The sequence below is a fragment of the Labrus bergylta genome, chromosome 3 (assembly GCF_963930695.1).
Source record: "Labrus bergylta chromosome 3, fLabBer1.1, whole genome shotgun sequence".
NCBI lineage: Eukaryota > Metazoa > Chordata > Actinopteri > Labriformes > Labridae > Labrus > Labrus bergylta.
The window spans coordinates 20,608,579-20,633,371 of NC_089197.1; the positions used below are offsets into that span (position 1 = coordinate 20,608,579).

Consider the following 24,793-nt stretch of genomic DNA (forward strand, 5'->3'; position numbering starts at 1 on the left):
AACATTTAAGAATCTTTAATTCACACTAGTAATAAAATTGCATTACATTTCATAAAATAAATGTTCCAGTTTATATATACAGAGAAAACAGACTGTACATACCCTCCAATGAACCATTTCTGAAAGGAAAATCAAACAAACCGGAAACAAATTTCACAAAACATACAAGCAATACAGTGCTCAGCTAAGCAGGCACAACTGTACATCAAAATTTGTAACTGCTCAGTGTTGGGGTGTGGGAGGGGCAAAAAGTTATACATATACAACACAGTCCTTCGAGACTGATAAAGGGGTCTTAAAAAGTATTGCAGGCAAGCAGACAGACGCTTGTCTTTTTTTTTTTTCCAAGTGCAGCAGAACATCCATCTCGTGTGTAAAGTGTGGAGCCGATCCTTGCTGCCACAAGGTTTCCCACTATTGAACCTGCGTCTCGAAGCTCCCATTCAGCTGGCCCTCCTCATAGTCCATTTGACACAAAATCATGTTGTTTTTTAGGAAAAACTTGTCCCCCACGCAAAACCTGTAAGCAGAGAAAAGAAACATTAAGAACACAAAGGCAATTGTTGGCATACTGACAAAGGGTTGTGTTCCTGTTAGTGTGTTTACTGCTGTGCTTTGCTCTGGCAGGGAAAGTGTTGCATTCAAGATCAGCAGGTAATAATGATTCTGCTTGATTGCACACAATTGGTTAAAGATGTTTTTAACTGACACTGTGCCTTGTCCTGTTCAAAGCCTGTTTTGATGGTCATCATAAATGTGTGGCTTCAAAATAAAGTAGATTACAACCGTATCATTTCAAAGCATGCAGACATGAGCACTGGCAGCCAATGAAAGGCAGGTCAACTCTGCTCCTTGGCCTGGCAAAAAAAAAAAAAAAGCAACTGGCACCATGAGAGTTTCCACAGAAACTCTGTCACAGGGTTCGCTTTTTACACACTCGTTTAGTTCCAGTGCTGGAGAAGGTTTTTCCTCTTCAGTCTCAGTGAATTAAAGAGGGAAAATAACACACAGCAGCCTGGCCTACTGATGTTCTACACTATGATTTGGTTTGTTTGTGTGACTGCTCCATAATGTGACTGAAGGGGGAGTGAAGATAAGAATATAGCCGGGTATAGCTTGGCTTCAGTAATGAGCCAGGCTGGTTGAACAGCCATGGCAATAGTGTGCCAGATGAGACCTGGCTTCATGTCTGCCAGCTGAGGAGAGAAACTGCAGTCATAATTCCCTTACAGCAGGTGTTCACTATGGTAACTGAATGTGGCCTGCAGAAGGTTAATGGGCTTGTGCTGTGTGGAGGAACAGGGTCACAGCACCCCTGACAAGCATGCAAAGGACGTTCTGCTCCCAGAGTGCTGCCATTACTGACAGTATATTAATGGGAAAAAGCAATATTTGGGTACATCCGATTCAATGTTTATCATACCAAAGGTTTTCCCTAATGGCTCCTATTATATATAAAAAAAAACACCACCTCACACCTGTGCTGGTATATTCTCCCTTGTGCACCCGCATTAGCTTCAATACCTTCTCTAATATAAAAATACAAGATCTAATTTTACATCTATCTGGCTTGAAAGATTTACAGAGCTACTCATCAAAAGGACAAACTACTGGCAGACTACTAATAATTAGCAGAGCATAAAATAAACCTATATTCTTCCAACAGAGGAAGAAAATACACAACTTTATAATTTCAGACTTGTTCAGAGGTCTGTATTGATATAAGACCCAAAAAAAAATCTCTACTCTGAATATCTAAGATATTCTCCATTTTAACACCTCATTCATGATGTTTAAGAAGGCAATGTGGTAGTGTAGTTATGATCTCCCATTCTTACCTCTGGTTACAAAGCTGACAGGCAAAACAGTCCAAATGGTAAACATTATCTCTGGCTCTCATCACCATTTCAAAGGCTGGGATCAGTTTACTGCAGGCTGCACAGTTCCCCGTTGTACCAAAGAGCCTGAAAGACAGAGAGAGCACAGACAGAGATTAACACACCTTCCCTTTACCTTGACGCAATAAAAGAGCGAAGAAATAAAAAAGTACTGACAGCAGGAACAATAGCAGAAAAAAAAAAATGCTGCAATGGAAGGGAAAATAGGGCAAAATACATTGAATGTTCTGCACAAATCTTTCTTGGCAGTCACTTGGTGTTTTTGTAAATAAGAGTCACAAACATAGATCTTAATTCTTTACTAATGGTCTAATTAAAATGATCACATGGTTTTACTCTCCTTCTTCAAAGAACCCCAACCCAACCTCACACGAAACAAAAGCAGCAAAAACACATCTGATGCTAAGCATTTGAATTGTTCAAAGTTTTTCACTGCTAAAATACCTAATGAGTATATCTCCAACCAAAGCCAGCTGGATTCTTACACAAGGGGCTACATTCTGTAATGTAGTCATAAGTTCAAAAGACTTGTTACAAAGATCTTTTTCTCCACTTGCGCTTTCATTCACAGGCTGAGACAATGATAAGAGATTTAACCTTGAAGCGTTAACAAATGATTCAAACGCCAACAACTCCCTGCTAAAACATGGCTGCTGCTGCTTGTTTAGGGCTATTAGATAGGAGCCAAATGATAAAGGTCACAAACAGAGCAAAGAGGCACTCGTGTAGATCTCTTTTCTCCTCAAAGCCAAGGAACCGAAATGCTTTTTTTCGAAGTCAGATTTACATTTACATTTTCATTTTCCAAGCGCCTGCCCCTATGTTTAATTTGGAGATTCTGAAGCCCAGATAGATTTATATATTCTGCAGGAGGAGAAGGGCCGTTTCACAGCTTTGCAAGAGGGGATAAGGCAACAGCAGATTGCCAATCCAACAGTATGTTAAACACTTTTCTCCCCAAACATGCAGGGCTCAGACAGAGGAGTCACACTGTTGATATTCCGCCTCGTTTATGCTAGTCCCATTCAGTTGCTTTCACCTTGTTAAAGAAAACGTCTATCCAGCAGCCATGCTTCTAATAAGGAGCCGCTGCCCCAGAGGAGCGGCAGAGACAGAAACAGAGGGAGAAAGGTTGTTATGTTCCATGAGAGGGATTCACATGGTGTTAAACAGAGACATTGTTACAACTGGTTACTGTTTCTGTAAATACAGCCGACATCTGCCACACAACGGGCACCAACAAATAAATTGCTTTTGTCTACAAGGATCTTTTTAGAAACGATTTCCCACCCCCCCAAGTAAATTCTCACACTTTGATCCAGAATCGACTCAATATCAATGTGCCTGAAAATGCCGATGTTTTTATTACAGTACAAAGGGTTCCCTGCAAACACATACAGGCAAGTCTGTTTACTTGTTTTAGTAACATGATGAATTCAAGAGTTCTGATATCTCTCAGAGTATTGTTAAAAGTGTTAAATAAAATCCACTAATTTCACTGGAAATATTTTCTTCTTCACTCTAACAGTAGTCTAGCAGTGCTTAAAGGCCATGCGGATGTATTGTGTCCTCACTTACTGTTAAGAAGAATCGATTTCAGGTCATTTATTTTGTGATATTAGCAAGCAACAACAGTAAAGTGCTTGCAGAGAATATAAGTCTGAGCTTCCCTTAATTAAGCACTTTCATGTTGAATGACATTATTTTGTAAGCTTCAGCTGACCCAACAGATCCACTTGGTTGCTACCCTAGCCGATGCTAACTCCAGCTTTTGTTTTCTGTCAGTGCTCTGCTTGTTTTAGGTTAGGATTACTTTACTGTTCCTCAGGTTTTTAACAGAAGCAGAGTTCTCTTCTCAAAAAAAAAAAAAATGACCTGGCAATTAAAACTTGCAAAGCACTCTGAAATAGACACAAGAGATAGAGATGTGTCATGCAAATCCAGCCCTATTAAATGTCTTTCTAAGTTTAAACTCAGCTGAAAATAAAATAAATGGCATCAGTGCGTGTCTAAATAAATTGCAGGTTACTAGATTTCCCTTTTGTTCACAAGCCCCTCAAGGGACTGGTCCCTTTGGACATCATATCATTCTTCCTGCTACCTGTCCAGAATCATCCAAAACAGTCCAGTGGCCAGGTCTGCTCCGGGTTTCACCACACCTGAGAGCTATACACTACACCACGGGGTCACTTGGGGATTTTTTCTTCTCTCTTTCAGGGAACTGTGGCTATAAAAGAGCCTGGAGAGCCTTGGTCACTTACAGAGTCTGACACGCACAGACCTCTAACAGCTCGTGGGATTATTCTAACCCATCTCCATTACACCCCGCTGGGCTGTGGACATGGTGCTCACTTGATACATACAGGTTGTGAAAATGCCCAGTGGGGGAGCCCAGTTGGCTGCCTACACTAAGATCTACCTTCAGTCAAAGCAGTGGGTGACTCCTGAGGCTGTTACCTTTTCTTTTTTTCTGTTTTTCTTCTTTCAGGTATATCTTGGTTCTGTCAAACAAATAACCAAATAAAAAGTTGGTAGAGCATCTTTTCTATTTTTTTGTTATTATAAAAAACTGTTTTGGAGCATCCCACCTTTTAATGCAACCCCAACTACACAAGGATGTGTTTTAACTTCCCCAGCCTTTAAGCAGAACAACATGTTTTTAAATTGAATTTCACAACCCTTTTTACAAAGCTTTAAATAATAATATATCAATAAAACTGGATTACTAAAATGCTAAATTGTTTTAAAAGACTGCAAGTATTTGTATTTTGCGCTCCAATTTCTTGATTTGGAAAACTATTTGATTTGCTCTGGAGATGTGTGCGGTCTCCCGCCACCTCAGACACATTCATGTTGTCATATGTTTGCTACACTAAATCATATTTTGTTAACAGATGTATATTATGTTTCAAAGAACTACCTAGCCTAGCATCCTATTGTTTCTCTGATTGATTGTTGATCTTTTTCTGCGTTGACAGGCGTAATGGTCTGTGATAAATCTCTGCAGGAATCAAAAGAGACCTGGGACCGCCCCCCTAATATAATGGTAGGGGAAACACTGGTATTGTTGCTAACTTTTCATACAGTTCTTCAGCCAACAATTGATGTGTCTGAGTTAAAAAGTAGCATCTACATTTGGTTTAATTATGCTGTTCCTGCTAAGAGATTACAGCTGCAGTTGAAACTTTCACGAAAGTCTTCCCTTCCTGCTCCTATGCAGCTAAAAGCAACCAGAGTTGAAACATCGCTGCTGCAGTCTCATGAGTAACAGCTGAGGTGGAACTGTGCATAGCGAGCCATGAATGCTTCACACCGACACACAATCAAGAGGCAAATGTAAAGGTATAAAGGGTCTGATGTCAGAGAATGCAACATATTTCTCCATAAGTGAGCAGTACATTAGAAGTGACACAAGGTGAAATCAATTAGGAAAGATAAGGCCCATTCGAGCATTTTGAATGGATTGCACAGGTCAGCTATCACCTTCATCTTGTGCTAAAGAATGGACGATATACTCGACATGCTATCTATAGAGCTAATGACATCTACACAAGTGATCATGGAGGATGAAGGTTTTATGTTTTACCAGACTTCACTCAGGGATTCTTTAAGACATCATTTACACTACGTACATAACGTCATATACACAAACTATGTTAGTACAGCTGCAGCAGTCTTTGCTTCGCAGCATTTTAACAGTGCCCTCACAGAACAGAAGATCCTCTTTTGAAAAAAAGAAACATGAAACATGAAAACATGAATTCATTAAATTTACAATGGACTTTTTGTTTGAATAGACTATTTTCTGCAGAATCCCCATGCATTGTTCTGACACATGTCCTGTATTGTAGGAGTGCAGTGGCTCATGCACCTCAATTTCCCTGGTCATTTGGATTACATAAATCAATATTCCTCAGAGGAAAGTGTTTTTTTTTATTAAACATCAGCACAGTTATTTTTCTTGTGAGTTTTGGGTTAAATAAAGTGTTAAAGGTGAGTTTCTGGAAAATATGAGTGTTTCTTGTTCAGAGTTGCTCAATGAGCCCATTGAGTTTTATCGAACAATCACCAGCACTGTAACAAGGTTTTAAGCACAAACGTCTTCTTTTTAAAGAAGTGCCTCTATGATTTATTTGTATGGATATGAGGGTTAGAAGTGCAGATTCAGGGTTGCTCTTCACAACCTCTGAGACATTCTTTGTTTGGATTTTTAATGGGATTATGCAGTTTAAAGTGAGAGCTGGTTGGCTCCTTATTGGCTTGGAGTGAGTGTTTTTAGGAGCCTCCTGCGCTGTAGTTTGATATTAATTATGTAAACCATTTTATTTTTTGGTAGTTGTATAAACCCTTTCATGTTAAGAGTAAGTATTAGTATGCATCAGGTTTAAATCTCTAAATGTTGATGTATTTTTATTTAAAGAACTTTCCAATAAATAAAAAACGTTCTTTTTGGTAGGTCAACCATAGGTCTCAAAATTATGAATATAATTTCTTATGCCAACATGTAACCCTATGTCTTTTACAACACTATGCTTTTTAAAGAGTTCAAATTAAGTAGCTTACGTCTAAACTTTGTGTACAGATGTAGGTTGTTGGGAGCAGAGCTGGATGGCAGGAATGCAAAGAAGCTCGTCTCTGCTTCCTGCCTTACTGAATTATTACAGGGGGTCTGTAGAGAAAAGAAGGGCTTCTTTAGGTCTTTTAACTCTCCGCTTCACTAACTTCAAACCCTTAAAGCTGCTTCACTGCATCATCTGCCTCTCTGTATTGCCTCCCTCAGATTGGGCTGTTGCTCTTGAAGTGTTCTACCTGTTCTCTGAGCTCTTTGAGACTTCCTAGCCTGCACGGGGGTTTGTCAGGTTTCATAAAAAGGAAAGCTGTTAATGCATGCATCGCATGTTCTGACCCTCCCCAATAGTTGTTTCTTTTAAAAGTGTAAACCCTTTTTTGTTCAGCGTGATATCTTTCCCAGAGAGGAAGAGGAGATAAATTGTTTTACTTATAAAAGTAGTTCAGAGAGGACAGATTAAAAAAAACAGTCACATCCAGATGAAGCTATCATCGTCCCCCTGCTATTTCACTGGTTTGTGGATAACTTATAATGTTCATTATCTGAAACGTTTTTCCTCTTCCAGTTAATTATACCACATTTTGATAAGAAGATGACTATTATGTCCTCTCTAATATATGAAATAGAAGATGAAATGATTTTAGGCTTGAAGTCCTGATGATCACACCATGACTAGATTGCCAACCCCTTTGGTGAAGTCGCACCATCCTGGGCCCTCGACATAAAGGAAATCACTAATTAATCTATTATTCTCATTTGTACTGAAAGAGTGTGGCCGAGTTGCTAAGAAAACTCTCTTGATACTGGGAAGTGAAAGTCAGGGACATTAAAAACTGAACTTTTTTTGTTGTGGAGTAGTTTGGAGGGCACAGGAGGACACAGTTAAAGGTACGTGTGCATTATAATGTTTGTGTGTGATGGTTGTGTTAGATACAGGAAAGCGTGAGTACATTCAATAAGTTGCTAATGCCAGTGAAGGACAATCACAGATGAAGCTCCTATAATAATTAATGTGAGCATGGCAGGGTTCCAAACCTTGGGAAATAACCAAAGTGTGTTTGATCCACTGGCTTGTCTGTAATGAAGTGCAGGAGGCTAATTCAGCGCACAGATTTAACTTCATTACTGCAGGTTAAGGGGAGCCTTCATCTTTCCACACAGGAAAGGAAGGAATGAAAAGGAACTAGGATGGAGACTGCATCACCCTTCTTTCAAATACTCTCAAACTGCCTCTTCCCTATACGCAAGGCAAGGTTTTTAATTTGTTCCATAATAGAATTCATCTCAAGCATCTCTAGCCATTAAGTGTTCTGCATTTGTCGCAGGCTGAAGAGCAGGCGAGTGGGATGGATTTCATTAGGCAGTCTGGGGCAACAGAGGAGCACAGAAAGCTCTCTCCTCCTCCTCCTCCTTCCTTTTTATTCTTATTTCACTATTCCTAACTCTTGATTTCATATGTCACTCTCAGTTTTTCATCCCTTCTCTGACCTCTACATCTTACTGGTTTAATGTGTGAGAAAGCTTTTCCTTCTCCCTTCACAGTGCCAGTTAGGCACTTATGGCTCAGGGGGGGTTGGGGTTGCTGTCCTTTCAGCAGATGTATTTTACCAAGTGAAACTCAGAGCTTCATCATTTTTGCCTTCTCTTAGTCGTTTGCCCATTTATTATTACCTCATCTGCACCATCTGCCCCCTTCTGGGGGCAACATCAGGTCTTAGTGGACCTCTCACTGCATCTTAAAAGCATTAACTGTGGGTGGGAACTGATGGATGGTAATGGCCTATCTCAACGTAACGTCCCTAAGCGCCTCTCAAGTGGGCTGCGGGCTTCTTCCAGGTCATAGGAGGAGCTGAGGTATAAGTGAGATGTCATCGAGATCCATGAGTGAGGTCAGAAAATTACCAAGTTAATTATGGCTGTCTTTGATTAGGAAGTTAGAAGTAATACAAAATTATATATTCTGCTTTAAATATATATTTTTAAATAAATTATAAACTGATAGAAACCTTTGAGGTAATGAGCTGGGATGAGGGGACAAGTAGGCAGAAGGGAAACAGAGGAGGGGAGGTGGGGCAGTGCAGGACAGGGAGTTTAACGAGAGGGTGGGGGGTTTTAGGGCACCGGCATCCCTAAGTCGCCCCCCGGGGGATTCTCTCTCAGATAAATGGTAGGATCTCATTGGGAATGTGACTTAATGCCCAGGAAATGGTCATGTTTAATTTAACAAACAGATGGCAGGGGCATCTGAAGGGGGAGATACCGAGCCAAAGACACTGATGGAGCAACAAGCCTGCTGGGTGCTGTCTTACAGCCCACTGCTGAGGGTTAGTTCTTTTACAGGAGTTTCTGTTGTCATGTAAACACTGAAAAAGATGAATATATTAACAGAACACTGAAAAACTAAACATAAACCTAGCTCAGTGGAAATACACGTTTTCCATATTTTACCAATAAAGTAAAACTGATTAATAGAAATGTATAGACCAAGTACCAATTTATTATTGCTGTGAAGCAGTTTGAAGATATGTTATCTGAACTGTGATTTTATTTGAATTAAGTTGTATTTCATGCTGGTTTTGTACATGATGTGATTAGTAAAATTGATCTAATTATTACAACAGTTACCATTGCTGTGGTTGTGCTAGATTTTAGAGAATAAGTTAGTAGCTATTCAGTAATATTGATTTATTGATTTTACACAGGAATAAAAATACAAGGCGCATGAAGAAAACATAAAAGCACATGTGTGAGTGTGGTAGAAACCTACAAATGGCTTGTATGAAAACCAGACCCAGAAGAGATTTTTAAGGTTATAAAAAAAACATGAAAACTAACTTTATATCAGACATCACGTATAAAGTGCCGGAAGATAAAGTGTGAAAAAAATAGAAACAGGCAGCAATGTAGAAGTGTTAAGAATTTAAGAGTTACAAAAAAGAGAATTGAACCAACAACATAACTTTCTAGTGTATTTATTCTGACTACATCTCTCCTCATTTTAACTTCTGCCATGATGAAGTTGTGTCACTGTGTTATCTTTGCATGATTTAGACTGATTTGAGCTGTTACTGTAAATAGGAGCCACAGGGAACAAACACTGAAAAAGCAAAGAACGCTGTATCAGGAGAAAAACAAACCCTTTGTGATCCTTTTATGTCACACAGCTCTTGGAATAACGTGGCTTTTGTGCTTGTTGTGAGTGTACAGAGGTGATTGTGTGTGTGTCTTTTCTTGCCTCAGGTAGTCCCTGCGACAAAGGATGAGGTTGGCTTTCGTATAGAGGGTGGAGCCCACCTCCCCCAGGCGGCAGTCGCAGCAGGCACATTTGAGACAGTCCTCATGCCAGTATTTGTCCAGGGCCTTGAGCAGGTAGCGGTCTTTAATCTTGCGATTGCAGCCGGCACACCCCTTCTGTTTCCCTTTGGGCTGGACGGAGAGCATCGGCACACCTGTAAGTGATAAGGAGACAAACAGCCACGCGTGATTTACGGCCCGGGAACACGAGTGACTTTTCATGTTCTCTTTTTGATAAGCCGGCTGCTTCTTGAGGCGTCTAAGCCTGGCCTCGCGCGCGAGCGGCCACAGCACACTGCCTACCTGCTTCATATGCATTAAAGAAAACATTCTTCCATGTAGATAGGCACACAGGTCACATTGGACTATAAAGCCCTGGCTTACTTGTTCCACCAGGAACATGCTGTAGTACAAAAGTTACAAGATCACTTGCTGCAGGTTTCCGAGTAAGGGGCATGTCGTGTGTGTTCCTCAGGATAATAGACACTATGTTTATTTTGCTTACTGTGGTATTTACAGCAAGCTGCGTAGCACGTTTGTTACCTACCATTTCATCAAAGCCCATTTCACTCAACTGTTCACAGCTGTAAAAGCTCCTCATGGGCTTTGTTTGGTATAGATTAACATTAACCTTTTAAAAAGCCTGTGACCACAAAAATGCTGCTACCAGACCCCGGTGAGATATGTTATGGCCTAAGTGCCTTTTAGCATACACTCGCTTTCTGTTACATACACACACACACACACACACACACACACACACACACACAGGGACACACTTGCACAGCCTCACACACATTAGCACAGGCAAACCACAAACACACACAGTACTCAGAGCATTACAGTCTTTTCCTCCTTTTACACTTATCTGTACTCATGTGTCTGCAACGTGCAAGCCTAAGTTACCAAACTCGCAAATTGCCCTGCTGTCACGCAGGTCCCCTTTAAGCACGCCTTTTAGCCTCCTAAAGGACAAATAAAGTCCATTTAATAACTGCACTAAACACTAATAGTGTATGTGTGGTTGACATTTGTGTTTGGACTAAAAGCCCCCCTCAGGCCACTGGTGGTACAGAGGCAGGGGTGTGCAGCTCCCCTCTGTAGCACTAACAGGTCTGCCACAGCTGAAAGCACAAGACAACAGCTCTTAAGACACTCTCTCACACACTGAGCTATTGATCCGTCTAAAAGAACACACAGTGGACGCCACTTGCCACTCCACTTTCAAAACACATTTCGCTCTCTCACAAAAAAAAAGGCTGGACACTCTGCATGACAGGGGTTAGGCAAGCATTTAGTATGTGTGTGTGGATATCTATAAATGCCTGTTTTACAGACACGTTATACAGAGTTCTGTACCAAATGTCACTTGTTAACTGTTGCACTTTGGAGATGTGCGCAGGTACATTTTGTCCAGACTAGATAAAGTTGTCATGCCTTTATGGGATTGCAACTGTGTACTGTTGAGTGTGAATGGGGGTCATTGTGTAGTTAGAGCTGCTATTTAAGAGTAACTTCTGTGGTTTACTCAGTGATAAACACAACTTTAGCTGGCAACAGGGGACTGCTTCACAGTGCACAGCTTTTTCTCTGCTAAGCCTGTCAGGTTCGTTCTCTTTCATAAAAACCTTCCACCACTTTTCAAAGGACTATTTTGGAATAGAAACGCATATTTTCTCTCTCTCTCTCTCTCTCTCTGTCACACACTCATATTTGCACACATAGATGGACTCACAAAGTGCCTTATTGGATCCAGCTTTGCTCTGCAATCTGGCCATCCACACATCAATAAAGCTATGAATGTAATATAATTAGCGGTTCCTCTTTAAAAAAAAAAAGAGGTGAAAGAAACAGGAGAGCTTGTTAGTTAAATTTATGACTTTGGTTTATGTGTCAGTAAGTGCTCTGGTGGTGTTGAGCCATCTTATTTCTTTATCAGAAGTGAAAGTGAGAGGCTTATTGGTTCATTGCTGGCGATGGGAGCCATCAATTAGTGTTCTGCCCCCCACTTTTCCCATACCAGGCCCCTTGAAGCTGGCACATTAGGATCAGAAAACCTGCTATAAATACCAATGTTCAGTGTAAATGAAGCTAAAAAGCTTCAAATTCAAGCTACACTGGCTAAAGGTGGACTCCTCTACCTGCATTTCACGGCTTGTTAGGGGAGCTCTCTGCAGGTATGCCAACAGTGCTGGCCTGACAGAATTCTACAGAACTAAAAACAGTCTTAATGAGGTGTGTGTGTTTGTGTGTGTGTGTGTGTGTGTGTGTGTGTGTGTGTGTGTGTGTGTGTGTGTGTGTGTGTGTGTGTGTGTGTGTGTGTGTACATGTGTATGTGTGTGCTTTAAAGCCTGTGCAAAGACAAAGAAAGGAGTTGCTGCAATCCCCTGGGGATCACCAAAATCTTTAATTTGCCTTTTATGACACCTAATTAGTTATTCTACTCAAAATCTTTGCTTTAAATAAGATAACTAATTATACAAAAAGGTCGTTCCTCCACCTCAAGAGAACTACTCCTAATTGGTTGAGACCAACACCAGCTCTCACACTCCTTAAACATTTCTTGGTGTGTTTTACATCAGGTTTGTAAGGGCCAAAGCTTAACTATTCCTGGAATAGCTGTTTGCTGCTTGCCTCCTCTATTAGATGCACACTTTGTTTTGCTCTGTCTGTGTCTCTTGTGAAACCCGGGTTTCTGTCTTAGCACTTAATCTGACATCCTTGTCTCCGTGTATATGTCCTGGGTTTCTTCAAGCCTGGCTGTAAGAGAGATTCCTCAGTGCAGGAATGTTTTATGTCTGCCAGGAAACCAGTTTGCACATTCAACTGACGCTGTTTTCCAGGCGACATTGCAGGGAACAAACATTGGTTTGATGTCTTCAACCATAGCAGCCTCTGGAAAACAGCTTTAATAGTGGTGTACCAAGCACTAGCCCCAACTTCCTAAACAAAGAGCAGTGACAGAAAAAAATGAGTGTGTAAAGTAAATGTCTTTTCAATTCCCTTAATGCCACGAGACATTTCCCTGCACCTGTCACCACTCCTGGCGCCTTGTGAAACTGTGGAGGAGAACAGCACCCCCCATGCTCGCAGCTTCCCTGAAAAGAAAAGCTGCATTATGAAAGGAAGCAGCAGACTAGGAGGCAGCCTCCACTTAATCCAATCCATTTAACAGATACAAGTGCCACTGACCTTCCAGTGTCATTTGATGTCACCAAAAGCATGCCTCTCAACATCACAATTCATTCTCCAACTAGGGATGCATTTTAGCCCTCAAAGTGGAGAGACAGCACTCTCCCTGCCAAAAATCCATCCTGAGCAGGAATTTAATTTGCCATTAGTACTGTGTGTAAAGGCCTGTCATTTCTCCCCTTTTCCATCCATCTACTTTCTTTCAGATTGTATCTTTCAAGAATATGTACAGTTAGTTTTTTCTCAGCCCAAGCAGTCTGTCAGAGCATGTATTTTCCATTATAGAGATAGCATCCGATTTCTATGTTACCCCATTTAGACTTCTGTCGTTACCTCTATCAGAAAAATCACATCAGTCTGCTAACCTTTTTTGATATATTTAAGGTTTTAAGAGAACATTTGCTGTTTGGAGCACTCCAGGAAGTGTTGCTGTTAAGAGAAATACAATTACAACACAGCCAGGCCAGACCCACATCTCCTCGGACTGGACAAGGGTTAGAGGTGTAAAATGACTGATGATTTTCTCTGTACTATTTTTTTTTTTTCATCATTATCACTGGCATGTCATGTTGATATTATTAAGGGAACAGATGCTGGGATGAAAGGCAGCATACCTTCATGTTAACATGTATCCTATGAGTCCCTGTGCCGTCAGCATTGCCGTGTCATGTCATGGAGACTAATAGAAGATTGGTTTCTTGGTATTAAGTGTTATGGATGAAAAAGTAGGAAATTATATAAAAAAAAAACAAAATAATAATTGACATTAAGTTAAGTACACAGCCAAAGTTATCATCTCTGTGTTTCTACATAGTTTATGTAAGGCTGCAGCTAGCAAGTTAATAACTTATCTGTGAATCAGATGATCATTTGTAGGTTCTGAAACTAGCTTGTTCTAAAGCAGAGTCTTAAACCTAAAACATTCAGTTTACCACCTTATATGATTATAAAAAGTGTCAAATCCCGATAGAAGATAATTTGGATCTTGCTAATGATGGATTTCTTCCCCCCTGAAAATGTATTTACTTTCGATTAGCTATCAATTAATGAATTATAAAAAAGTTTCAGATAACAATACCTTTGAATGGGCTGACTGATCACATTTTCTCACATTCATCTCACTGTCATTTAGCTTATTTTGTTTGACCAATTGTCCAAAGTCAAAGATGTTCAACTTAATCTTACTTAAGGCAGGAAGTATAACATTTGAGAAAGTGGAACCTGTAGGTTGTTGATTTGAAGACTTTAAAGTGAATAACATTGTTTCCAAATAATTTGTATGTTGATCGATTATAGGTGACTCAACAACTGCTTATTCCATTTCTACTTAACTGTGCAGAAGACAAAACTGTAAGAAACAGACTCACAAATCCACAGTATTCTTCACGACGCTGCTACACACAAGCTCCCAGAGGAGCAGCTGCTCTCTCAGGCACTCAGCCTTAATGGCACAGGGGACTGTAACATCTGATTCTCTGTATTTTTTTTAATGTCTTTTGATCAATTAAAAGCACTGACGCCATGGTGTGATACAGACTTTGCTGGTTCAATGGGAGGCAAAGGATCTTGATGAGAATCACTCAGCCTTCCTGACACATGGGGAGGGAGGTGGGATTTCAGGAAGGTGGAAGCTGGCCCTGGGTGGGCCTTCTCTCAGGGGCCCCTATAATCTCAACTCCCAGCTGCAGCAAATAAGACGGAGTTAGCCACCAGCAGGGTGCATACATACACACTGTCAGGAAAATGAGACACTATAGTACCAAATTACCACATGTATCTGAAATAACTACATTTGTCATTACTATCACTCAAGTCAATGCACTTTTGCAAAGCACATCACACAGACATAATCTACCAACTGCTAGGCAAGGTTACCACATCATCAACCTTACATGACTCAACAAGTCATCTTCAAACAATGTTTGTATCCCTCTTATGGACTGGAAGAGATAAAACAAGATTTGAGAAAAAGAGGAACTTAAAATTTTTTTTTTAAAACCTCTCAGCAATTCTGCAATTTAGAAGGTGCAGGGGCTAAATTAAACCCCATTTTTTTATTTCTCAGCCACCTCTTTAGGCACTGTGGCCATGGCAATCCCAAATAAAATGATAAAAGTGTGTCCTTAATCCAGGATATCTGCCACTAAGGTTAATAGGGATCTCATGCAGATGTCTTTCCCATTGTGTGCATGAATCAGCTCCTTTCATTCAGCTTCTGTCATCCCTGTAATTGAGCCCATGGACGGACGTGTTTCCCTGTTACCAAAAGACAAAAACACCAGACATCTGGTGATAATAAAAATCAGCTAGAATACAAATGTCACTTTGAAAGAAGACTGATGAGTGTACTATAAATGATAAGCAAAATGAAGACCACTGATCCATTTATGTGATTCATGTTCCTGTCCTTAGTTGAAGCATATGCAAACACTCACACACATACGCCTACGGAGAGAAAGCACAGACACACACTCCCTTCTCAAATAAGGTAGTTTTCTTACAAGGCCCAAGTCCATATAACATTTGATACTGTTTTTCCTTTAATTTGCTGTGAGAGCCTTCTGTTACTGCACTGTAAGCTACATTTCCAGATGGTTGTGTATGAATACAGGGGTTTGTCAGGTGCTTTCTGGGACTGTATGCATGCTATGATTATGACATAATTAACACCCACAGTAAGCGGCAAGGAGAGAGAGAGAGAGAGAGAGAGAGAGAGAGAGCAGACAGGGCTGGTGCAGATGAGAAGGGGACTGTTCATGTTCATTAACAAGATGCACTCTCTCAAACTTTGCAGCTTGCTGCGGCTAATAAGCCCCGGTGAAACGGAGCCCAGCCGTCCCTTGCATTGACCCTGGCACTGCCCGGGATAAGGGAGGGTTTTGTCTCCTGGAATAATTGCTCTTTTCACATGTTACAAGTGTCCTGACCCCCACGGTCGGCAGCCACTTTCCCTACCATAATTACTCCTGATCCGCTCCAAATGAGTCAGCCGCATTAGGGCTGCAATAACACTGGCCCGGCTTCAAGCGCGGCATGGGGAGTCTCAGCAGAGCAGCCTGGAACAGGGCTGCCTTTTCTCCCGGCCCACGGTCATTTCCATCACGTCAGAGGTGCATTTCTTACACTTGAAGTCAGCACGAAGGCCCTGGGCCCTTTTCTGAGGATTACAGAAGGCATTGTTAGCTCCTGGTGCTCACTTCTCACTGTGGTTTGGCAGCAGACTCCATCCCAATTAACGGAAAACTTCATTAGGGTGTTTTTCCACACTTTTCAGCCCCCTATTATTTTTAATTTATTCACATGGGGTTAATTAAAAGAAATGTATCACAGAGATATGCAACAGCTTTCTAATTAAATTCATTGCTGCTTTTTTTTTTTAAGACATGAAACTGGCTGAGTTTCCAAATTATTACAGAAGGAGACTTGTTCCAACACTTGGTCGCTCAGTAGTAGGGGGGAGATTGGAGCTCTGCAAGGTAAGCTGTCAACAGCAGAAAGAGAAAGAGAGAGAGAAGGGGCGAGAAAATGAGAGTGAGGGGATAAGATGAACAAGGAGGAGGAGAAAAGACACAAACACTGATGGTTTTTATTATGCAGGGTAACCCCAAATAAACCCCTGAGAGCTCTTAAAGAGGGGGGACTGTCAAAATGTTGACAGAGTAACGAGAAAATTTTGTTTTGCATCAAGCCAATCACATGTGGGCGTGATGTTAGGCTTTGTCTGCTGTGGGTCTGAGGTGTTTAGTTCTTTAAAGCTGCCATTTTACCATTTTTCATTGAAGTGCAAGCTGTCAATAACAGAGAGGGTGCATGCATCTTCATCTTCACTCCCTATACACAAGGTGCAAGATCATTTTTTAGTCTGCATTCGAGATTGAATAACGAAAAAAATCTATCTACTCTCAAACTATATACTTTTAAACTTTTGATGGACAAGGCAATCTTATCTGCCACTTTGTGAATCCTGACAAAGTAAGAAAAAAAAAATCCAACCATTAGACCTGTCATAGCCACCTTCCGCCGCCCAGAACAGAATAATGCACAAACACTTTTAGTCTGCATTAAAAATGCATTTGCAGAGGAATAAATGTAGCCCTCTAAAGTTTGTGTCACTCACGAGGTCAGGAAGTGATGTGTCCAAAATCCTTCCCACTCTCCAGCAATTACCGCACACTTATTATTTCAAAGGATATGCCAGGAGACAGGTGTGCCATTCAAGGTCCTCAGTGTGTGGAAAATGGAAGGGAAGAAGGAACACCATACTGAGGCACACTGTGTGAGGCTCTTTAATCTTGAATAATGCAAATTCCCCACAGGGGGGCAGTTATTTGGCAGCACAGGCTTCTAATGTCATTCTACTGCTGCACCTGATGGGGTAAATAATGAGGGGGGTGTGGTTTGGTGGAGTTTGGAAAGCAAGCTTCTTAACAGTTTGTGTAATGTCATGTGGGATGTTAAACTTAACTGTCTCTTGAAGTAGTTATTCACAAGACAGGAATACTGTAGATGACATTTAGTGTTATCTTATTTTTTTTAACAAATTCCTTTTATTAATGGACTCCTTTCTTGGAGGACTCATTCTTGTCACTGACTTAAATCCATTGCCAATTCAAACAGAGATGACCAGGTAAATAAAATACTGTAAAATTAATTAGTTTTGGTTGGAATACAGGAGGGTCTAAGGTGCTCATAAACATTTCATCTAGTTCAGTGGGAATTTCTTTGGAAGGCAACTGTTGTTTTTGCATGAATTTGTTGTTGCAAAAATCATAATTAAGCTGTGACGGAAACACAGACTTCAATATCCAAAAGCTAATCTACTTGCTTTAATAGGAAAAAATAACTACCCCCTTACTCACAGACTTTAATTAGCTATTAAAGATTTGATTTACTGAAGGTCATCCAATTAGAGATTAGTTCTCAGCAAGTTGGCTCTTATTTAAGAGCAGGCATCCCAGGCTGGTCTATTTACCAACAGGATCACTGTCACATGTTTCATTTATCTGAGATTATGAACAAAAAAAATAAGCTTTGGGGAGGTTTTTTATTTGTTGTGATTGGCCTAAAGAAACATGCATTAGACATTTTGTTTTTTGCCAAGAATAAAAGAGAAATATTTAGGTTTGATCAGAGCTACATATAATATGAGTGTGTGCGCAACAAAAAAAAAAGAGCTGCATGTACATGCCTACTTTCCTAGTTGTCTACATTAACCCGACATGTAGTTAAACTTTTGTATTCTCCCCTATTTGAGATTCAACAAAGTTCTGTTTTGTTCAACCTACGGCCAAAGCTTCTTATTGAAAACTAATCATTACAATATACTGGTGTTTCAAAGACATTTACAGTGCAACAAACTGAAAGACTAAAAGTCCCACTAGCAGCCCCTAGAGGCGGTTGTGCTCCCTACACTAACAAGAACAAAGTGCCTTTTACTGACCAGTCAACACTGCCATCCTCAGAGCCTCAGAATCACACCAGCAGTGCCGAGAACACACGAAAAATCCTCAACAACAATGATCAGAGCTTTTGCAAATGGAAAACATGGCATCAGCGAGAATTCCTGCTGGCACTGTGATGTGCGCATTAAAGAGAGAATTCAGCGAGCCAGTTCATATAGCTAATTTTAGAACTATTATAACAGTAGTTGTATAGTTTTTCTGCATGTGTCCATTTCTTAACATTTAGCAGGGACCGGTCCTAACCCAATCAACAACTCATGTACACAACTTACAAACACATGGACACATGGGCAAATTGTCAGCTGCTGCTTCCTAGGTGTGTTCAAAATTGTGCACGTCTGACTCTTACAAGAAGCTGATGGAACTTTACAATTTTCATATAACACACTAACCCATGTCCAGACCCCAAAAGCCTGCAGAATACACACATACACACTAGAGTTGATAAATGTCATATTAGCTTATTGCAGATTTATTGGCCTACACTAGAGAATATGCAAAGAAAGATTTGTGTTATTTCGAAAAAGTGTCTCCTTCAAATAATTTCTCCACCTACACTGACAAGCTAATAGTCAAGTTGGATGCTTGAATGGATGCTACATATAGAAGGCATCTGTAACAGTGTTGTTTACGTAACACTCACATTTTTGAAACACATAAACTTCAATCTGTATATCACAACAAATGATTAAGAAGTTTTAAGGTTTTGTAGCACAACATCATCGCACACTTGTGTATTATAAAGCCTGACATTGACCCTGCTGTGTAGGTTATAGATTTTCAATGAGGTGTATACAAAGTGCTCTTATTGTCAAGAGTGTAACAGGTGACATGTTGTTTGATCGCTGCAGGTAGCTTTTCCTCAGTTACAGTTTCTGGTCCTTTTGACTCCTGTACTCAGCTGCCAAAGACACTAAAGCTGGTGACATTGTAGTTTTGACATCTGCTCATCTCGAGAACTTTGCTGCATGTCATACCACGTTCCCGTCATTCCTGTCGCCTTTACTAAGCCTATGATGACAGAATAAAGGAGAGTTGATTTTTCCAGAGAGAGCAAAGAATAAGCTGTTCAGAGTGCATCAGAATGACAAACAAGTCAGATCAGCGAGCGCACAATAGGTAAACAGGTGCATAAAAACCTTCACTAGCCAAAGAAATATGAGATGCAGCAGAAGTGTGCATGTGTCTGTTTGCAGAGACGTATATATACTTTTTTACAGATCAATATAAACAGCTGCTTAAGAGGTAACTTTGCAGTGAGACCTGCTACCAGGTGCAAACAAATGATCAACTGTATTAATGCTTGTGTTGGATCTCATCATTTCAACTGCATTGTATGATAAAGACACTGATACTTTTGAGACTGACTCATCAGTGTATGTTAGTGAGGTTTATTTTCTGCAGGCACGAATGGTAGGAGAACAGCAGGTGTCAGCAGTACTTGAGTACATGTCTGCATTTGTCTCAGACCTTGCAATAAGACATCAGGTTTCTCCAAGGTGGTGTAAAATGTGGTTTAAAGTATCGATTCGTCTCAACCTGTCAGCACATTCGTGGATTTTGTAAAAGGATTTTTTTTTTGTAACATTCAGTCTGATATGTTTTTGCCCTTGCGGCTTAAAGTTTCTTATTTGTTCATCTAATTTTCAATGTTGCACTTGTACCTCTGCTACCTTCTATACTCAGGAATGTACCTGAACCCCCACTTGACATTGAGAAATAAAACATTTAAAGTAAATGACAACAGAAGTAAGAGTCTGTACAGCACAGCAAGGATCAACCTGTTTCCTGTGACATGTGTGGTAGCTAGATCTTGTGAGAATTTGTATGATAACACTAGCATGTAGCCTCTGGCTATAATGAAAGGAATGCTCTTACAGCTTAAGAGTGCATAATTGAGTTTGCGAGGCACACTGATGAGTGCAGCCATTTACATGGAAGGCAGGTGTGCGAGCTCACTGACATGAGTCTTGTAAGGCTCAATTCAGTTCCTTTGAATCGCACTAAAATTATGGAAAATGATACACATCTCCAGCACTCAAAGATGTGAAACAATCAGCACTGATAGGCATCTAGAGGTGTAGTGGTGACAGGCAAAATTATCTCCAGACGGAATTCTGCATTTGAAAGTCAGATAGATTAGACGGAAACACTCACCGAAAATTATAGAAATTTAATTATGTGTTAATTTAGCTCAACAGAATAATAGGGGAAAAAATGTATAATATTGATGGCCAAAGCAGCCAGGGCAACAACAAAACATTATGTGTCCATGCAAAGTAAATCCTGTTTTTTTTTTAATCTTAACTGTTTCAGGAAAGATGGATTCCTACTGTAGTGTTTTTATAATCTTGTGTTGCCTGTGTGCGAATAAATAGGGAGCTGTTCCTGCTTTTCTATGTGAACAACAGGTTGCATTCATAACTTTAGAAAACAACTATGTAAAAGACTAAATTGGAAAAGTGCTGCAGAGGCGATACAGGTGCCTGTAATAATAAGAAAAAAACAGTGGTGACTTAAGAAAATATCAAACGAAGCAATGTGTTTGCAATATTGTTCAGGGCCCAGAGCACAAAAACCCGACATAATTTCAATATTTGAAATGGGCAAGTTTAATTTTGAAGTCAGAGCAAGCCAATAAGCTGAGAAAATAGCAAATACAGGAGAGCAAATTGCATTCCTTTGGAGAAGTGAAAAAGTCTTAAAGAACATATAAAAGTAATCTCCAGCTGGAAATTAGAAATCAACCCTCAGAAACCAAATAACAGAAAAGAAATATTACTGTCCACTTTCTAAATCAATATAACATCGCTACAAGACAGTATTACCATGGTAACAGCGGTAAAGAATGAAGCAATTCTTATTATTTCAAAATAAAAATCGGAGCCTGAAGCCCAGGTTTTATTACAGAAGCCGACAGTTAGCAGTCTGTATTCATCTAAAGCATTGCTTTTCAATCACATGCTTTATGAATGTGCGAATTTCACTGGACAGGATGATAACAGGGTCATAAATTAACAAGAAAAAAAGGTAACCAGACATTTATCAGTCGCTGAGGAATTATTTTTTCCCCTGCTTGCTGAGGTCTGTAGTGTACTGTAGTTGTGTTAATGTTCAGCAAAAACCTGCCTTCAGTTCACTTTCTTTTCCCGCAGGGAGGGGGGGTGGCTGAGTTGCTTTTTTAACTCTTAAATTAGACACAAATCTGAGCCTTAATATCGGAAGGTGAAGTGAAATGTTGCCAGGGAGTTTAAACATGAGTGTCTTTGCATTAGGATGCCCTGAATATGAAGTCATTTAACAGAAGAGTGCCTGTTTGCTTTTTACAGTCCAACTCTGGGCTCTTAAACTCTGTGATGTACAGATAGTGTGAAACAAGTTAAAACTGCACTATCTGCAAAAAATGACAATATTTGCACGTTATTATCTGTATAGTTTGTGACAGAAACAATGGAAAATACAGCCAGAAAGCTACATAAGACATGTATCAGAAATATTTAATGATCAAAGCTACAAGTTACTGCGGTCTGATTGAAGTTGAATTTAAATGACTCTTCGTAGTGATCAAATTCAAATGTTGTTATGATAAGCTGAGACATGATTATTAATTTCATTGCTGTTGTTTCACTAACGGTTGCAAACTATTCAAAGAGAAGTGAAAATTCAACACCAGTCTGTTAAACAATCACAAGCTTTGCTGACAAAGATGATCCAAGGCTTTGAACCCGAGACCAGACACACTGATGATCTGCTTTATATGACTCATAAGGACTAAAATATGAACACTTCAGAAAGAGGCACTCATTCATACACACACACACACACACACACACACACACACACACACACACACACACACACACACACACACACACACACACACTTTATCATGAATCAATCAACCGAAACCGACACATGCGTCCAAAACACAGACCCACACCTCAATCTCTCTGCATAAACACACAGTCATTTGTGCAGGCTGTAAGTGGATGTATTAGACGGGAAGGTTGAATTGACAAGCCTATAACTTGAGAGCCAATAAACGCTAAGAGGAACCACAATGAAAGAGAGCAGATCCACACAGCTCTGTTGACAACCATGGCCAAAATGCTGCTGCTGCTCGGGACCAGCAAATAAAGGGTGAAGCTTTTAGGCAATGAGCAGCAGGTGATCTCAGCTTTTCTGCAAGTCCTAATGCTCCTAAAAGCCACTCTCCCTGCTTCTGTAATTGGGCATCAGTAGTTAATGTAGTATTGACTGCATTACATGCTCCTGTGCATCCTTTCCCACTAATGCCATTTGCATCACCTTGTACATTTACCATATTGCTTAGCCAATAACTGTTAAAAGCAATCTGAATCATGAATCATATAGGGAACTTTTAGGTGGACAGACATCCAAAGGAGACAATTTACAGTTGAGTTAATTTAGGTACATTTGCAGCACAACACTGATTCATCTAGACAGACCAATTTATGTCTCTGCCGTAGACCTTTTATTGGTTTTTAGATGTGTAAGTGAAAGGATGCGCTGCTGAGAGATTTGAAATATCCATTTTCAAACATAAATAATGGGTTGCAAATGCATCCATTACTTTTGGAGGAGGGGGAGCTCCAGCTCAACTCAAATGTGCAAAAGCTGGATACTGCACTTTAGGAAACACAACTATCAAAGAATGTGTTTTTAAGTCAGAGAAGGTTGTTATTGTGTATCTCAGCAGGTGGTCTGCAAAAACCCCTCAAATTAGTCTTAGAGAAGCGACAGAAGAAAAACAAACTCCTAAAGCACTTAAAATGCATCAAGTCTCCATTTGAATATTATTATCGTGTTTCATAAATGTATTAAAATGCATACATACTGTGCACCCTCTAGACCTGAAAGGGATAAACGCACTGCACATCTTTCCATCAGTTTAATCCAGAATGGGGACGTCATTAGAGGCGAGTTTGATTTAAATTAAATTTAATTAGATTGCCTCACCCATTAACCTAAATACATTGAAATAGATAAGTAATGCAAGGAGGCCTATTTGGATGGAAAGCGAGTGAGCGAGCGTTGCACGGCGCTATCCATAATTTGCAATCAAGTTAAAAGCACTCTGCTGTCATCTCCCATCCCGTGCTGATGTCAAAGGCTGCCTCGCTAACTTCACAGACGCAAAAAGCACTTAAGAGAGGAGGGAAGGGGGAAAAAAAAGGGAGCCACATGCACTGCAGCGTCTGTGGAGTCTCTTCAAAACTCCGGGTTACACATCAGACAAAACCTGCTCCAAATAAACATGCAACTCTCCCACTCCTAACGCCAGTTTTGTCGGTAGTGGCACGCTCTTTGTGTAACTTCACGGTGCAGAAAGCAGCCAGTGAGCAGGTTTTTCTTCGCGGAAAACACGGACCCTGTCGCTGGTAAATGAGGTTGACAGAGCCGATACAAAGCTGAGGGTGCGGGTGCACAGGGTAAACACATACAATGTCACTAGTTTTGCCGTGTGATGGTCCCCAGGTTATTGCATCCTACAAGCCGGAGATGTTACTCACCCTCTTCCTTGTCCAACACCATCGTCCTGAGGAACGATGAGTCCTTCCCCGGGCGATCCGTCCTCGGCTCCAGCAGGCTGCACGGCTCGGTCTGCTCACAGCTGCTGCTCCTGGAAATGGCTTTGAAACGCGCGGTTGACTAGACTACGCCTCGATAAATCAAAAAACCCTGGAAAGATGTATTATCGTCTGCACGTTTCTCTCTCTCTCTCTCTCTCTCTCTCTCCCTACTATCTATAATAATTCAAACACGGAATACGCGGTTATAGACGCGGCGAGATCCCCACTATCCGGGCTGAACTGCGACGTAAATAAATAGCGATCAAACAGCGTTTCTTGCTCTTGATAAATTCCATGCGAGTCAAAAAAAAGGCAAAACAATGAAAAGCGATATAAATCTAGTGTCGCCTATGTGTGATAACTGTGCGCACACGGACGGATCAGACGCTCAGACTGAACTGCTGAGCTCCTCTCGCTGTTAATATGCTCGCTTTCTCGCTCTCATTTGCTCCCAAACAGCAACTATATTCAAACAAATCCAATTGCAAATGTGACAAGTGCTAAAAGCAAACTCACGCCGCCTCGCTCCCAGTTTATGTGCCGCGCTCGCCTCGGCTGCTACTGAATAAATGCGCGCAGTTTCCAGAGACCCTCGGATTCCCCTGTTAATTAAATCAATTCATTATGCTCAGATCTGATTAGCAGCCCTTCCCCCCTCTTTGAATCAATTATTCAATACACAAACATAATTGCTTGTGCCAGAGGTGTCTAAGTATTAGCTTATTTAACTCCAAGGACACTAATTACCCCTAGGGCAAGGGAACTTTTCTCATTAATTCTGAC

General features: G+C 40.6%; 1 protein-coding gene across 1 annotated transcript; it reads right to left on the bottom strand.

Moving 5' to 3' along the window:
- Window positions 1–24,793, bottom strand: lmo1 (LIM domain only 1). Its single transcript, XM_020632476.3, has 4 exons — window positions 23,951–24,793; window positions 9,704–9,917; window positions 1,839–1,964; window positions 1–520 (listed from the first exon to the last, which is right to left on the bottom strand). The coding sequence occupies exons 1-4, from the start codon at window positions 23,970–23,972 to the stop codon at window positions 415–417; spliced, it is 468 nt and encodes a 155-aa protein (XP_020488132.1). The 5' UTR covers window positions 23,973–24,793; the 3' UTR covers window positions 1–414.